This window comes from Cebidichthys violaceus, unplaced genomic scaffold (assembly GCF_023349555.1).
Source record: "Cebidichthys violaceus isolate CVI_PGR_0920_01 unplaced genomic scaffold, fCebVio1.0.p SCAF_15, whole genome shotgun sequence".
NCBI classification, from domain to species: Eukaryota; Metazoa; Chordata; class Actinopteri; order Perciformes; family Stichaeidae; genus Cebidichthys; species Cebidichthys violaceus.
Window position 1 is genome coordinate 7,516,651 of NW_027176318.1, and position 17,002 is coordinate 7,533,652.

The following is a 17,002-nucleotide window of genomic DNA, read 5'->3' on the forward strand; positions in this document are numbered from 1 at the left end:
TTCCCTCTACATCAATGTATCATGACTTTCTCTGTTGGCCTTTGAATCTTTTTATTGTTTCCCACCGCTGAGAAGAAATCCTGGGCGAAGTGCTGGTAATTCAGCTTCCATCGTGTTCCAGCCTTTGACCAATGGCTTTGAAATATATGTAGTGCCTCACAATTCTGTTCAGATTCTTGTGAGATGGTTCAGCAAGGTTTTGTTTAAGAGGATCTACTCTCTGCAAGCAACAGCATCAGTAAACTCCTTGAGCAGAGGGATATCTTTGAGAAAAAGACAGATAATGAAGTAGTTAGAAGATGTAATGAAAGAGAAAAGGATGGCAGAGGGGACAGAAAGAAGAGACATGCAAAAACAGAAACCGTTATAAGGAGCTTAGACTAAAAGGCAGAGATGTTATTTTTTTAAAGTCATTATTAAGTCTGTGAATGGTGTCTCCTCAATCAAGGAATTTTCACTCCAAGTCGCACACTTACATTTCACTTACACCCCCCCCCCCCCACACACACACACACACACACACACACACACACACACACACACACACCGTCTGTATGTGAAGATCAATATGTTGTCAGATAGATTGCTGGAGTGTGTGAGACAAGACACCACATCTTGACATGCGCTGAATAGAGACCTAGCAACCACATGAAATTGCCTTCTGGAAGCAGGGGGAAAAAATGCAAACAGCTTCGTACATTGATGTGCTATTTTAGATCCATACCTAAATTCTACAGTTTTATCAATGTTTGGTCCATTACAGACAGAAACATATTATAGTGTGTATATGCAGAGGACTTTCTTTTGGGAGGTGTATCATCTTTTCGTATTGTTATTGTGGGCGACATAGACCTGCAGTACAATATCATGTCTTACACTGTGATTCCTAACCCTACTCAAGATATCAGAAAATAGCTTTGAGTGGCTTACTGTAATGACCTCTTCTCCAGCGTCAACCTCAGGACAGAAAATGAGAAGTTCTGCCATGCAAATCTCTGAACACTTTTGTGTCAACCCCTCTAATTTCAGATTTAAACGTTGTCACCACCCTCAGGCCAACATTTACATTTTTAAACCCATGTATTGTAAAGATATTAGAATAGCAAAGTCGTATCTCTATTTTCTTTATTTTTATTATTTTTTCAACAATGCTGTTTAAAATCATTGTCAAAAAATAAAGATATTTTCAACATGACGTAATATAAGATAAGAAAAACAATAAGAGCAAACTCTTTGTAGACGTCAAAATATATAACACGTTATGTTAATATTAATTCTTTTTTTTTTTTTTTTTTTTACTTTTCCTCAGAATCATCAAACATTTCAACCGTAAACAAAAATTATTTTGCCACTCAGTCATGTCCAACATTTCATTTTTTTTGTGTATTTTTTGTCTGGTGTTATAACAACCTCAGTGGCTATGCATTTTTAGTCTTGTTTCTTCCTCTTCCTTCTGCTCATATGCCTCCTTATTTCTTTTTTCTCCTGCCCCACTTTTAGCTATCTATGAGCCATCATGTGAGGCCTATAAGCATCTGGGCAGGTCCTCTGACACCTACTGGATCGACCCCGACGGCAGCGGACCCCTTGGCCCCTTCAAAGTCAATTGCAACATGACAGGTGTGTGTGCTAGAGTCTGTGTGTGTGCTTTCATCTACTGTGCATCTACTGCGTGCGTGCGTGCGTGCGTGCGTGCGTGCGTGCGTGCGTGCGTGCGTGCGTGCGAGCGAGCGTGCGAGCGCACACCTCCCTACTCTTTCCAGCCCCAGCGACCTGTGAGGGAATAAAACTCTCCTGCCCTCCTCATTCTTAACCTCAGACAGCAACACTCTTGACCTGCTCTGCCTTGGGTTTCCATGGCGACACGGTCACTGCTACTGACATCTAACTCTGAGTGAGCTTCCACCCCAGACGTGCACACACACACACACACACACACACACACACACACACACACACACACACACACACACACACACACACACACACACACACACACACACACACTCACACTCACTCACTCAACACAAGCACATATGAAACTGACCTGTTATGCAAACCAAATAGTGCTCCAACGGTCCGAGTGACACATCTGTCACTCACAGACACACATACCCAAACCGACACATGCACAACCCCAACTCAGTGCGCACACACATGCACACACACACACACACACACACACACACACACACACACACAGAGTGGAATAAGTAGGTAGTCTGGAACAGCAGAGCACGCAGGCAGAGAAAAGGCGAGACTTTTAATGAAATGTCACTGCACTCCGCTGGCTAGCCCCTTAGTCACGCTGAATAGCACACTCACACATACCTCAGAAATGTTAAGAGTTTTTTTTTCTCCCGCACATACACACACCTGAGAGACTTGAAATGCAGACACACACACACACACACACACACACACATTCCCCGACTGACAGTGTGAATGAACAGGGAGATGTCTGAGTGACTGGCTCATGCTATAACAGCACAGAAGTGTCTATTAAACCCTGCGTCGTATAGCTGTAGCTGAGATTACAGAGAAAGAACTTCGATGCCATGACAGCCAAACTGCAGTGTGTGTGTTTGTGTTTGTGTGCGTGTGCGTGCGTGTGTGTGTGTGCGTGTGTGTGTGTGCATGCGTGCATGCGTGTGTGTCTCAGTGTCAGTATGAGCATTGAATCCACAGTTTGTGTAAATGTATGTAATCTGGATATACTTAAACAAATCAATTACTGCATATAAATGGTTTATTCTTTTCGTTGAATAATTCCTGAAATGGTCACATGTTTGTGTGTGTAGAGGACAAAGTGTGGACAACAGTTATGAACAACCTACCACCCAAAATTGCAGTGACTGGCTCCAGTAGAGAGAGACGCACCGTCTTACAGGTTAACTACAGTGCCTCTATGGACCAGGTAACACACACACACACACACACACACACACACACACACACACAGGCATGCATTATTCATAGAAAGTCTTGTGAGAGTTTTAGATTTTCAGCTATATTCAACTAAAAACAGATTTTTATGTCTGCCATCAAACACTGTTTTCCACAAAATATAAGTCTTGTGCTGTTCTTCAATGAAAATACAATGGGGAAAAAAAGCTTTTCATGTATTTAAAATTGTAGCCATCAGATTCTTAGTTTCATGCCAAGAGACTGCATACCAACCTCTTGTGAATGAGGTAGACTGTCAATCATCACAGTTAGCATTATTTTCTTTTAAATGATATCCAACACTTGAAGGCATGTCTAACATAGAGCATGCTTCTGTGTTCTCCACTGTCCTCAAAAAGCCCAGCCATGTCCCCTTACACTACACTGTGCCAACATGTTCTACTATGACAGGCTGCCTTCTCAGTTTGATGATCAAAAACTCCTTTGATTTTCTCAATCAAAACGCACTGGAAATAATCACCTTTTCATAGACTCCTACAAGTAACTCAAAGTGATCCACAAACACTAGTCACAGCATTCATGTATGAATATCTGTCGCCTCAGTGCTATAAAAACAAGTTCTTCTAATTTGTTGCCTCTTCATTTTGATTTTATTGCTATTTTTTCCACGTCCAAGAGATTGTTTTTTCTCTCGCAAAGCCCCTAATTTCTGGGTTCTGTAACTATTCCTTATACTCAGCCTCACGGAAATCTCACCATGTCTGTTTTTGTGAAATGAGTGGTAATTAAACAAAATTAGCACAGGTGATTGGGATCATGCCTATGTGTCAGCCAGACACTGACACCTCAGTCTGCACATTCCAGAAACTGCAAAGATAGATTGTAATTGAACAAGTAAATTTTTCAACGGCATGCAAATGTATTGGTAACTAGCCTGAGCTAGTGGAGCGTTGCATAGAGTTGTTTGTAAAGAAAGAATTGAGTAATTTCTTCCTATATCATGATGGTCTTTGTCAACAAAGATCTCTGTAGTCAATTAGTCGTTTTTTATGCTTTTTTTTATGCTGAATGACTTATTCCATAGAATCTTCAGAACACATATCTGGTAAAAGCAACATTTAATGTGGCGCTTTTCTGTGATTCTTTGTGGAGAAACTAAGTTTTACAGATCTGTCTATTAAATTAACACATTGATTAGTTGACAAAACCATATGAGTAGTCGAAATAGAACTTCTTCTGCTCTAAACTATGGTAACATTAACGCTGCCCCTGTTTTAACTAACCTACGCCATCAGCAGCATCATACACTGATGCAGTCTTAATTCTTTCAAATGCACAATGATAATGTCACTGTTCCACCTCATGTCCCTACCACCTGTCTCCTGTGGTGTTGCTGCCTACAACCCAAATCTGTTCTCTCACACTAAAGACTCAATACCTTAATCTTGCTGGTTGCACAGGTCGCACGAAGACAAGTTAGCTTTTTCAAGTCATGTTCTCCGGCAGCCGCTCTCAGTCAAAAGTGAACTGTGTGTGAACTTTACGGGTTTTAATGTTCCATTGAGGTTTGACTGTGGTTTTGTCCTGCAATGTGTTTAAGACCACAGTTTTTCCACGAGACAGTGTTTCAGCAGCATTATGCTTCCTGTGATTTAGTTCTCTCTTAATTTGTATGGATCACTTGTTCCATTTTCAGCTTCTCTAAATCAGGGGAACTTAAGTGAAAACATTGCAGTGCACTTTAATCCATTATGCAGCTCAATAATTTGCTTTTATGTGAAATTGTCCTGTCTGGCTGAATAAGAATGCGTATCTGTGCTTGTGTTTCCAGGTGACAGCCATCACCACCAGTGCGGAATACTGTGAGCAGCAAATCGCCTACAGCTGTCGCATGTCCAGACTGCTCAACACTCCAGGTAAGGCCTGAGGATGGCACTTGTATTCCCCACTGACTCAAGCACAAGTTCACAGCTCTGAGAAAGGCAGGATGTTCTTTGTGTCATAGTTCATATTAACAACAACACACTCTCCCCATCTCCTTCTATCTGGGGAAGAAAGACGGGAGACAAATAAACCGGCTTCATACGGTCATGAAAAACACAGAAAAGTCATAGAATCAATTTCTGAATATCTACAGTATATGTGATTAAATTAAGATTGGTTGAGCTAATACCTGTATAGTTTGAGCAGTGTCACTCATGTAATGTTCGGTTACATATGTTCTCTGCGTGAGGTCACATCCTTTCTGCACCGACCTAAATCGCAGCTTGTATGCTAGAAAAAATGTAGATCTAAAGTGCAATTTTAATGTTTGGCTTCACATGGGCAAGTGTATGGCATAGCTTGAACGGGGATGTTCAAAATGTGGACTGTGTATTTCAAACATGGCAACACGCAGCATAAGGTTGCCATGTAAGTATCGGTATTTTGAAGTTACGTTAGTGCCGTGTTTCAGTACTTATGTTGCCTTGTGTACGTTTTACTTGGTTTACGTACTTATTTTAGCTCCAACAATGATGTTTTCCCTAAACCTAACTTTGTGGTTTTGTTACTTAAACCTGAGCAAGTATTTGTTTGAATTCACAACATTAACTCTGTGTTTATTGTGCCGTTCACTGGGCTACCCAGTGCATATGAAATGGATACCAAGTGATGTGTTGGAGTGAGAATTTGTTGTATTTTACACATATTATTGCCTCCCTCTCATTTGTTATTTAAGGCTTCACCATAGAGTTCCAGGGTCCCGACCCTGCTTGGGTTTTTGTCTATCTGTATGTTTGATTGTTGCTTTCGTTGTCTTTACCTAGCACTACAGATGAAAGCACTGAAACAGAGCAGTGGAAATGAGTTGTGGCCTGGCTGGGATCATTCTGAATAGATTAACTTGGATAATATTCATTTAAATTGGATTTGTTTGGACTCAGTCAGTTTGGCTGTAATGTGCTTCAGCAAGGCCTGGCATTGTCTTCCCTGTTTGGTTTGGATTAGTTAGGCTGGCTAGTGAAATGGCTGAGTTGTGTAAGATTTGCCCTGGATTAGATACGTTTGATTTGTGCTATGGCTGGGTTTAGTGGACTTTCAATGGGGTTTTGAATAGTTTTTTTGAGAAAATAGAGAGCAGGGCTTGCAGCTGTGTTTTACTCTTGTTTAGCTTGGTAAAACAGCTTGGTATTAAGTCTAATATCCGTGTGTGTGTGTGTGTGTGCGCCTTTGCATAGTGTTATTCACAGTGTATTTTTCATGATGAGAATAGCAAACTTGCTGTCATTGTCAGAGCTGTTTCTGCCTTTTTCCTCTGATTCCTTTCTGGCTCTCACGCATACACAGTACACACACACACACATACACACATACACACACACACACACACACACACATACACACTACCTTAGGGATTGCTTCATAAAGACAAGACACTTGTGGCAATTAGAGTGAGGAGATGAAATAAAAAGCGGTCGAAGTAGGGAGAGGATCTTTGTTAGATGCGTGTGTGTGCGTGTGTGTGTGTGTGTGTGTGTGTGTGTGTGTGTGTGTGTGTGTGTGTGTGTGTGTGTGTGTGTGTGTGTGTGTGTGTGTGTGTGCGTGCGCGCGTGTGCGATCACGCGTGTGTGCGCGCAAGTGCGATCCATGGTCCTTGATTGACTGAGTAGGAATAAAGCGACAGGTGGTTAGTAATAGCTGGGTATTAGTGCAGCAGACCAAAACTTTGCCATTAACTTCCACTGCACTGAGAGATGGCACCTAGACCTGCAGTGTACCATATGTGCACAGAAATACACACATCTTATTAATACGCTCTCTTTTTATACTCATGCTTACATGCTTTTGTGTGAACACACACATGCAAACATCCCTCCCACAACCACACACACAGTCCGTCGGTCCTTCATTAACTAGTTTACTCCTAATTCACTGCCTTGCAAGTTAGGGAAATCCAATTACCAGTTTAGAATGACTGAAGTAGTAGGACCGGGAAAAATCATTTACCCAAAAATATGTTTCATAAATTAGCTGTCAGCTTTCATCAAATTACACTGTCAACAGAATTTTCTCTGTGAACCACAGACACACGCAAATCCGTGCGATCCGCGCACACGCACACTACTCTTCCACTTCCTCTTTTTCTCATCCGGATCTCATCTATTACACTAGGGCTGGCATTTAAGAGCTAAACGAACCGTTAAATGGGAATTATATTCTGCCACCAGTGACATCCCTAATTTGGAACTTGGGCAGTAATTGTCCTAATTGTGTGACCCCTTCCTCACCTCGTTCCCGTATTCCGTCCCTTCACCGTTTTTTATCTACCGTCTTTCACTCAAACACATCCTGCACCTGCGCACACACAGTTTGTTTCCGGCCAACATTGTCTCATTGGCAAGATGGGTGGGTAAACTAATGGGACAGCGTGATGCTGATGCATGCAACAACACACACAAAGAGACAACTCAAAGGCACACACACACTCGGGCAATATTTCCCCTTTGTCTCCTTCCTCGCCTATTTCCTCCTTCTATCTTCCTCTCTCCGCTGCTCCTCATCATCTCCTGCATTTATCAATTCATATCCATCTATTCTCTTCCCTCATTCCCCAAACTTGCTTCCTCTACTCCCCTCTTTGTTTTCCTTAATCCCATTTAAAGTCTCCATTTTTACCTTTCACCCATTCTTCACCTCCAATTTTACCTCCCCTTATTTCCTTCCTTCCTTCTTTTTTTTAAATCTCCTTTTTTTTTCCAGCCCATCTCTCTGTCCCTGTCTTCTCACTCAATTTGAACACTATTTCCGTTAGTGTTGGAATAACGGCTTTTAAAAGGAGAATTAGCTCCCTTCACTAATGATTTAGAATCCTTCCTCTCAGTGTAAACAACCTGTAAACAACCAATGGCACAAGGCTTGCACAAAAAAAAAGCCTTTGTGCAGATGAAAACACACAGCTATCACTCTCTGACTCACAGCCTCACAGCCTCAGTGGATGTTGGATGAAGCGTATGCTGAAGCTGGTGAGTGCTGTACATCAGTTGCCTTGACGGGTCATAAATGTCCAATGTAATAAGGCAGGTTTAGTACCTTTGTCACTGTTGCTCCTACATTTATTTTGAAAATGAACATGTTTATGTACCAGAAGTCGTGGTCCCATCAGTCAATCAGTGTTCTACACTTGCCCTTTACCTACATGTGTAGAAGTTGGTGGAAAATTACCGTTTGAAATTATCCCACAACAAATTTTCTTGCGTCATGTAATATCTGCAAAGAAAAGGTGTGCAATTAATTCACACGCAAATAAATGTCTTCAACTGTTGTTTTTGTCATGAATACTTTCACACAGAACATGAATATTACGCAGCGAATAGGGGGTGTTATTTTTCTCTTTGAATAAACGCATCAACCAATCACGTTGTGTGGAACGGACAATCAAAATGTACACTATAACGGTCAACAAAAGGAGGCTCCGTAGTTTCAACCAAACACATGTGGGAGAAGTTTGCTTTCAGGCTTTCTACCAGGAATCATATTGGGTTTAGGGAGAATACCTACTTGATTAGGGTTAATTAAAGATCCTGGATTGGGTTGAAATAAACACTTCTCCTGTGTGCAATCCGCACCTAGACGGCAAACTGTAATGCTCCTTTCAATCTCGACAAAGGCATCAGTATCAGATCCACTTCAAATGTATTCACATATGTACACTCACTCACTTTGACTCAGAGCTTCTGTAAGCTTGTGAAAACACATGCTGTGTCTCTCTCTATTGCCTGAAGCGATTGATAGAATCATTTTTAGAATCCAGGCTAATGAAGAGAGAAATGTTTCTGTCAAACAAATGAGCTCATTAATCCAGTCAATTGTTCTACGGTAAGAGGTGTCTAATATGGGCACAGTTTAGAGGCAACACTGATTCACACATTCTCTGCTTGTATGAAGAAGCTTTGACTGAGACGCTAGTCATGTCTACAAGACTTACAAAGTTACTCCGATTCTAAATTTTGCACTTGTTGGTCAGGGGCTTGTACCTTAAATCTGGTTACCCAAATTTGTTGCAGTAATGTAACAAAAAAGTGTAATTAAGTCTCCAATAACATACTCTGAATGCTATTAGTGCCTTTTACACTTATTTAGTTACACATAGAAGCGTATTGACTGGGTTTGCATTACTGACTCAAACTGCTTTTGTCCAATATAATTGTCATCCAATCATGTAATTAAAAAAATGTTGTTCTCAAGTGTAAAGTAAGCAAGCGGCAAAATTCAGTTACAGCAGATGTAATGTTTTGTGATAATAACCTGCCCACCCTACAATGAGATTGCTGATAGTGCTGAATAGACAGCCTGTTTCTCTCTGCTAGGGAAAGCTTTCTTTGTCTGTCAGCAAAACAACATCCAGTTAATCTGTGGGGGATGACATAACGTTATGATTGTCAATGTAATTTGTCTTTGTCCAGTCAAAAATGACTATTGTACTGGTGAATGCTCTCATTATAAAGTGCTATTATTTCAGGATTTCATCATATTATGAAACCTTTATGTTAGCATATTTATTGGCTGTTAAAATGTAACAGGTCACTAAAAGGAAGGGACAAGTAAATGATAAGGAAACTATATACAGTAAATAGATGGAATGAAAAGGTTTAGTGTGGGGAGAATAAATGGAGAAAGCTGAAGAGAGAGAGAAAGTGGAACAGAGGGAGCAACTGAAACTCCCGTCGTCCAAGCTGTCAACACACTTCAGTCACAGGTCGAGCAAAAGGACTGAGCCAACAATAGACTGCTGAACTGATATCAGGGTGCAGCATAGGGCACTCAGTGGAAAAAGAATGAACTTGGGACAAATGATTGACTGGCTGACCATAGAGGTGAATACAACTCCTAATCTTTATTTAACGGCTTTATTACATTTCTCTTTTCTAATGAATATTTAAGTTCCAGTTCTTTATTGTCATACACACACTGATTAGAAAAGCCAACGGAGGAACGATAGAGAGTGATGGACACAGGAGGAGAGGGGAGAAACAGGGGTAGCCGGAGATGAGTGTGGTTCTGGATAATGAGGCGGTGTCTATGCACGGCGCTGTTACAGTCCATTCCTGAGGCACCTCTGGTCTCAATTATTGCCACACAAGTCACAGCAAGCCAAGCACTGTATTCCACACACACAGACAGGTCTTACCCATAGTGACTTTAGTCTTCAGCGCTGGTTAACCACTTGTTTATGTTTTTTCTTTTGTGTGTGGTCTTTATTGTTCATCATTAACCTTTACAAATGCAGCAGTGGCAGACATTTCCTCCTCTCTCTGGCTTTCCTTCTTAAGCTCTGGTGCCCATCTGCAAAAAAAAACAGGTACCAATAATGATGCACTGCTGTGAAATGTGAACAAGGCGCGCTGACATCCGAGTGAACTGCAAAAGTTCACTGGAAAATATGAAATCCTTAACAAATTGACAATGAGTGCTGCACTCTTCTGCTCTGTGGTTATTATGTCAACTCACACCTGTTAAATTGATTTTGTCTTTTAAATTAGTAGTTTTCCTACTGATTTAAAAACAAAGAAAATTATAATCTGACGATGGACCTTGTTTGGGATTATGTCATTATTCATTTTATTATCCCTTTATATTACATTATCCTTTTTTATTAGCCTATTGTGCCCACACACTGCCCGATTGTGCCACGTCTTTCATTACACGACTAATGTTCTGGTTACAGTGTCATTAATTTGTGAAGGCACTTGAGGCAAGAAGCAAGTCAGGGGCCGGGAGAGAACAAGAGCTAATATATCGAAACACAAGAGAGAGGAGAACTATCACCAGCGCCCTCAGGCATCTCTCTCACTCCCCATCACCCTAGTGTCCGCCTATCCTTTCCCTTTCCTTTTCTTAGCCCCTGTAGACAAGATGCTAATTAACGTTAAATTATCTTCTCTATCTTTCTCTGCTTTAAATGCACCGATGAGAATCCGCCTCCCTTCAAGGTTGCAGGCAGTTTTTTGCCCCCCACCCATTACAGGCAGGGACAGGGATGCTCACTGTGTTCAGTCAGTTGATAAGAGGCATTCGAGGCTGACGTGTAAAGTTAGGCTTTATATAGAACAGCAAATTGATAGATGGAATTAGCCTGAAACCTTTCTTCTGCCTTTCAGATAGGTTTGAACTGGAGACACTTGAAGACATCTGCGGGGGTGGTGGTGGTTCAAGATTTTCTAATTGCTAATGGGAAACAGCAGGCGTGTGTGTGTGTGTGTGTGTGTGTGTTTATTTTTCTTTTTGTGACAATGTGGTGTTTAGTAAGAGAGACTGTACAAGACATAGAGCAACAAAGTGTGATCCGTCACAGAGAGGCCCATATCTTTTACAATACAAAATATGTGCTCCCTGTTCGCTGCTGACTCGGTAATGCATCATTGCTCGAGATAATGCTGTCATATGTTGTGTTGACAGAGTCATGTGTCTTTTCCTACACCAGGTCTGTCTACCTGAGTGCAACACTTACAGCTCATAGCCACACAGGTGCCGGTGTCGAGGGAAAACAGTATAACATTTTACAGTACATTAAGTTGGAGTAATAAGGTGTTTGCAAGGGCAGCATCGCTCTCTTTTTCATTTCCTCATTTTTGCTTTTTCCTCCTTTTTGTATTTCTTTCTCTCCCTTTCTTATTGTGCTTGTCGTTTTCTCTACCACAGTCTCTTAGTCACACAGACTCATGAGAGTCCCACGGGTGATAAAGTTATGGTCCTGGTGTGTAACTGTGCATCTGTCTGATGTCTGTGTGGATGGATGGTATGTGGTTTAACTTTTGTAAAGACAACATCAGCTGCTAGTGAGGCTTTTGGTGTGTGTGTGTGTGTGTGTGTGTGTGTGTGTGTGTGTGTGTGTGTGTGTGTGTGTGTGTGTGTGTATCTGTGTTGTTTTCAAAGCCTCTATGTCTCTCTCTTACTCAGTACATGTTTGTGTACTTCAGTGTGTGTGTGTGTGTGTGTGTGTGTGTGTGTGTGTGTGTGTGTGTGTGTGTGTGTTCATGCATGTGTGTGCTTATTGGCATTGCCATAGAGTGAGTGATACAGGCCTGCTGCCCACTGGCTGTAGCATTCATCCGGCATGTCAAATACGCTCCGCACCCACTCTGCCCACTGTTGGGCAGAGTGCAAAAATTCTGTTTCAACAGGAGCAGAGACAAGAAGTAGCCATCCTTGAGTTTACCTGAGCAGAAGAACAAAGTTGAATTGTTAAGAAGTAGAGAAATTTGTTTAAAAACGCCCAACCTTATCAACAAAACCCCTTATTTAAGTGCAAGACAAAGCTATATTAGACTAAATGGATCGATCCTATTCCTTCTAGTGCACAATAGAATGAAATGTAGTTTTTTAACTAATCTGAATGGATTAGTTTTCAAGTAATACAAGAACCTTACAGAAATCATTTCAATCAAGTATTCTAAGAACGGTGCTGTGCCTTCCTTAAAAGGAGCTTACATATTTTTTTTGTTTTTCACGCAAAAGAGATCTGTCTGACGTACCAGCACCTGCTGGAAGCTCAAATTACTTCTGCGTGTCAAGGCACAGCCAAAGATCAAATGGTATGGGCTGCTCTCGGTCATGTTTTGCTCGAGGTAAACTCGTTCACACTCGAAGGTAAAAGCAGTCTTTTGAAGTTTGCATTCGCTGTAAATGCATTTGAATGTAGTGCAGAATAATAACAAGATTCATATGTTCAGGCAAAATCCTGCGTAGACTAAATGATTGTCACACTCCAACATCGTTTAGGTAATTAAGTGTCAGGTGCACATAATTAGAACTACCAATCAAACATTGTCAGTGAAAATGGAGCTCTTTCAAGGAAGAGATTGGCAGTTTACAGATTTCCAGATACAGAAAATCAGCATCACATTTTAAATGAATAATAATAACTTGGTTATTTTTTGCAGATAATTAAAGCAATATTGCACCATGATTCTCTTCATTGACATAGCAGGTTATTAAAAACATTTGAACAATGCAGAGCTTAAAATTTGTTTTACTTTGAAACAACTTCATTGGTTTAGTGAATGCTCCTCCACTAAGTCCCTAATTTACTTAAATCCATAAGAAATGAAAAGGCCAGGGACATAATTAATATTGTATCCAAATTAAATTTAATGCCATCTTACCCTTCAGAGACTAAGCTTCAACTTATATTTTATTGTTTTGTGTCATTGGTGCTGTAGTAGTTGGAACAAAACAAGGTTTCTCCTTCTAGTGTTTCCATAACAGCTGCTCTCAATGACGGGAGTGATTGACAGTAGGATCATTTCTAAATTCCTTGATGTATCCTCAATGTTGGACGTATAGAATTTGTGTTTCCGAATTGTTTTCCCGTCTTAATAGAAATGTATTGATGTATCAATATGCTGCACATCACACCTCTGATTACAAGCTTTTGTATCAGAGCAGCTTCAAACAGCTCATGTAGACCATTTTTTTCCTCCCTTTGCTCTTTTCAGCCAAAATTAGACATCAGTCAATATAAAGAGCCTACAAGGGAGTCCATTATCCACACACAAAATGCAGCACTCAGCACATGGCATTGTCAACAATTTGCTAATGTTTTTTGTTACTGCCAGTGGGTGCATTACAGTTCAACATAAGACATTAAACTTGGTAATGATCTTCTGGGAATGAAGTAAAGGCAGAGCATGTGAGTTACAGGAGTGATGAGAGTGATTTTTACTTCATATTTTAGTGGAGAGAATATAAGCCGCACAAAGCTGCAGCTATAAAAAGAGGCGACATTCCCAGAAAATAAGGATATTTCCAGAAAGAGCAACAAAGATGCTGTGCACTCGTGCCCATTATGTCTCTCAACTCAGAAAAACACATATTACTCCAAAGCACACGCCAATAATACAGACATGTCATTGAAAAAAATCTTAAAAGACAGGTTGAGCAATACAAGCACAAAAAGTGTGAATAAGTGTGATCATGCAATGCAACATCCCATCAGTGCAGTGACACAAAAGTCCACACAAAGTATGCCTCATTCTTATTGTTATATTCTTTTTTTCTGTTTTCACTCTGCAGCTTCTCTTTTCTCCCTGTATCTTTTTTCTTCTTCATCTTCTATATACTTCTTCTTCTTTATGTCTTCTACTGCTACTGGGTGGGCTCCAGGCACTACACATAGAAAGGCACCACACCCACACACAAATACAACATATACGCAGTAATGCAGGAGAGCTTCCCAGCAAATCGAACTAACAGCATGTATTATTGCTCTGTATCATGTCTATAGAGAAGGGTTGCCAATCAAGCATAAACTAAACTGATGTGTGTGTTGATGGTGTATGTAAGAGGCTTTGTGTGCGTGCGTGCGTGTGTGTGTGTGTGTGTGTGTGTGTGTGTGTGTGTGTGTGTGTGTGTGCTTCATAAGACACTCTGGCTGATAGACCAAATAAATTGAGCATTTTTATGTATTCATTAAATTCAATGCCTACAACATCTAGGTAGGAATGTGTGTGTGTGTGTGTGTGTGTGTGTGTGTGTGTGTGTGTGTGTGTGTGTGTGTGTGTGTGTGTGTGTGTGTGTGTGTATTGGTTATTATCAGTGAGATGTTGTCCCCAGTGGATGGTCATGCTTCTGATATTACTAGGTGGAGATTGTTGTCAGACAGCAACATTAAGCTGAATGCTCCTCAGAGAGATAAAGCGCTGCATGGTTAGCATTCAAGTGGGCGAGATTTTTGATGTGAGCATACTGAGCGATGATAAAATGAACCTGATAGCTTATTGATCTCTTTTGGGAAGTTCTCATTTTCATGGCTCTAGGGAATTCAGTGTGTTGCTCAAAGGAGGTTTTTTTTTGTTTTTTTTAATACATTTTGTTGGTGCAGTTATGTCATGTGCCTCCCTGGATCTTTTTTTTATTCATATTTTTCAAATCCTATATTGAGTTACTACACCCACAGAGCTGCCCTTTAAGATGAGACAAAGCTGGTAGAGATGGAAACTAATTACCTCGATGTGATAACGATATAGACAGGTTTGTCTTTGGTTTAGGTGAGTAGTTACATATCCATGTGCTCTGCGGTGAAATGGAATTCCTCATCGCCCACTACCTTTACTTTAAAAATAAGCAATACATTTTCCGACATTGTAAAGACATTTTTAGGATGTATACTTTTAAAGTGTTTTTGTTTGTTACCAATGTAAAGTCGGTGTTTGGAATCAGTGAAAAATCTTTGTAAAATGTATGTAATGTTAAAGATTATTTAGAAAGCTTTAGGAGGCTTTGACTGAATCCTCATTATTTCCTGTATCGGGTGAGAAGTCTTACAGCCCGTTCCCTTACGGTCATCTCACTAACACAGATGCACGTCTGAACCTACAGAAGACAAATACACGTCAAACAGTAACAATTCATGAGCAGTCATTGATGTGATTCAGATATCATGGACTGTAGTTTATAATCATGCGCTTTAGAACCATCAACAACACTTTCATCATTACCAATGCTCCAAAAGTGTCTTTCAACTCTTTTTTTTCATTTTCTGATTCACTGCTATTGCAAGACTTTTGCAATTACATTTACTGGAATCCGTCGTACTCGGGATACTGCAGCTTTGATGAAGACAAGCACAGTGCTCCTAAGAGAGATAGTCTTACAGCTGTTCCAGGTGTTTGCATGTTTTTTTCCTACCAACTGAGAACAAAGCAAGCACCTGTATATTGTTTATTTGTCTGTGTTGCTCTGGTTTTGATTTCTTGCGGCTGTTGTGTACATAAGATAGTGGAGGAAAGCTAATCCAGAGACGTCTTTCAGTTTTCAGACTTCAGAAATAGACAGTGTCACAGTCACACTGAGCGCAACTGAAACTTTAGTCCAACTCTCCAAATACACAGATAGCTTATCAATTCAGACTTCTATGGTGTGAAGACAAGGACAGAAAGAAGGACGAAGGAAAACGCTGTATCTTACAGCAGCACAGTGATGAGAAGAGGGAAGAAATAGGGAAGTGGGCGCGTAAGACAGAAATTGATGTGGAGTGACAGAGAGGGAAGAAAACAAGTAAAAGAGTGAGAAGAGAAGGAGGCAGAAGGGTAGAAGGAGAAGCAGATTAGTTTGTTTCCTGCCGCTTGCTCTGACATTGAAAGATATGTCGGTACTAATGTCCCAGAAAGCCTTGAATAACACAGCAAACCGATACATATCCTCCTTAATGGGATTTTCTGAGCTGTACTTGCTCCCTCTCACGTGCGTGCACACACACACACACACACACCAGCACACACAAGAAAAGCACATACACGTGAACAATGCACCATATGGCCACCGCCTGGCGGAAAGATAAAAGGCAAATGGAAAAATAGAAACCGCTCACTTGAGGAGTAATTATAATATTGTCTTCTCATTTGTGACGAGCTGAGGGGTTGATCTCAATGTTGAGGCTTTCTTAGGCAATCCTCGGCTCTCCATTCGTCCTCCCCAAGGTTGCCCGGGACAACGGAAGCATGACGAGCTGTGGCATATGACCACAAACTGATCATCAAATATAGCGGTCTCAGTGATGGATCACACTGCAGGAGGATCCCGCTCCATTATGAAGACATGCATATGCATACGAATGGACTTTTTTTTACCTGCGTCTCTCTCACACACACACACACACACACACACACACACACACAGACACCCTCACATATATTATGAACCATGAAATATTTCCAGTGTCAGTAGTGTTTATGTATGCAGCAGAGTCTGTCTGCATCAGCAAGTGCATGGTTTATTGGCGTCTGTGAGTGTGTATGTGGCGTTCACTGGAGGCAGTTTTAGCACAGCTCTCGGATTACAGCGGGATATTGGGGCAGAGAAAGATTAGACCAATTGGAAAAACAACAGGAACAGAACAGAGGAAATATCACTCAGTGGTGCTAATGAAGCAACACGGGGCGGGAAGTCGATTATCCGACTTGACCTTGAGGGGTTTTAAAACTAACCCAGGGAAAGTTAGACAGACAAAGTTGGAGAAGATGCAGTGTTACAATGTGTGCCTGTGTGTGTATGAAATTAACCGCCTGTGTACATATGTGAGTCATGTGCCACATTTTGATAGCTTTTCTGCGTGGAC

The 17,002-nt window shown here is 40.9% G+C and overlaps 1 protein-coding gene across 1 annotated transcript in view; it reads left to right on the top strand.

Annotated features, from left to right (window-relative positions):
- The window catches only part of cntnap2a (contactin associated protein 2a), a 303,910-nt gene that overhangs the window by 198,558 nt on the left and 88,350 nt on the right, over positions 1–17,002 (top strand). Inside the window, exons 13-15 of the mRNA XM_068709763.1 lie at positions 1,501–1,620; positions 2,802–2,917; positions 4,739–4,823. Coding sequence (XP_068565864.1) covers positions 1,501–1,620; positions 2,802–2,917; positions 4,739–4,823 — 321 coding nt within the window. The remainder of the gene's footprint in view (positions 1–1,500; positions 1,621–2,801; positions 2,918–4,738; positions 4,824–17,002) is intronic.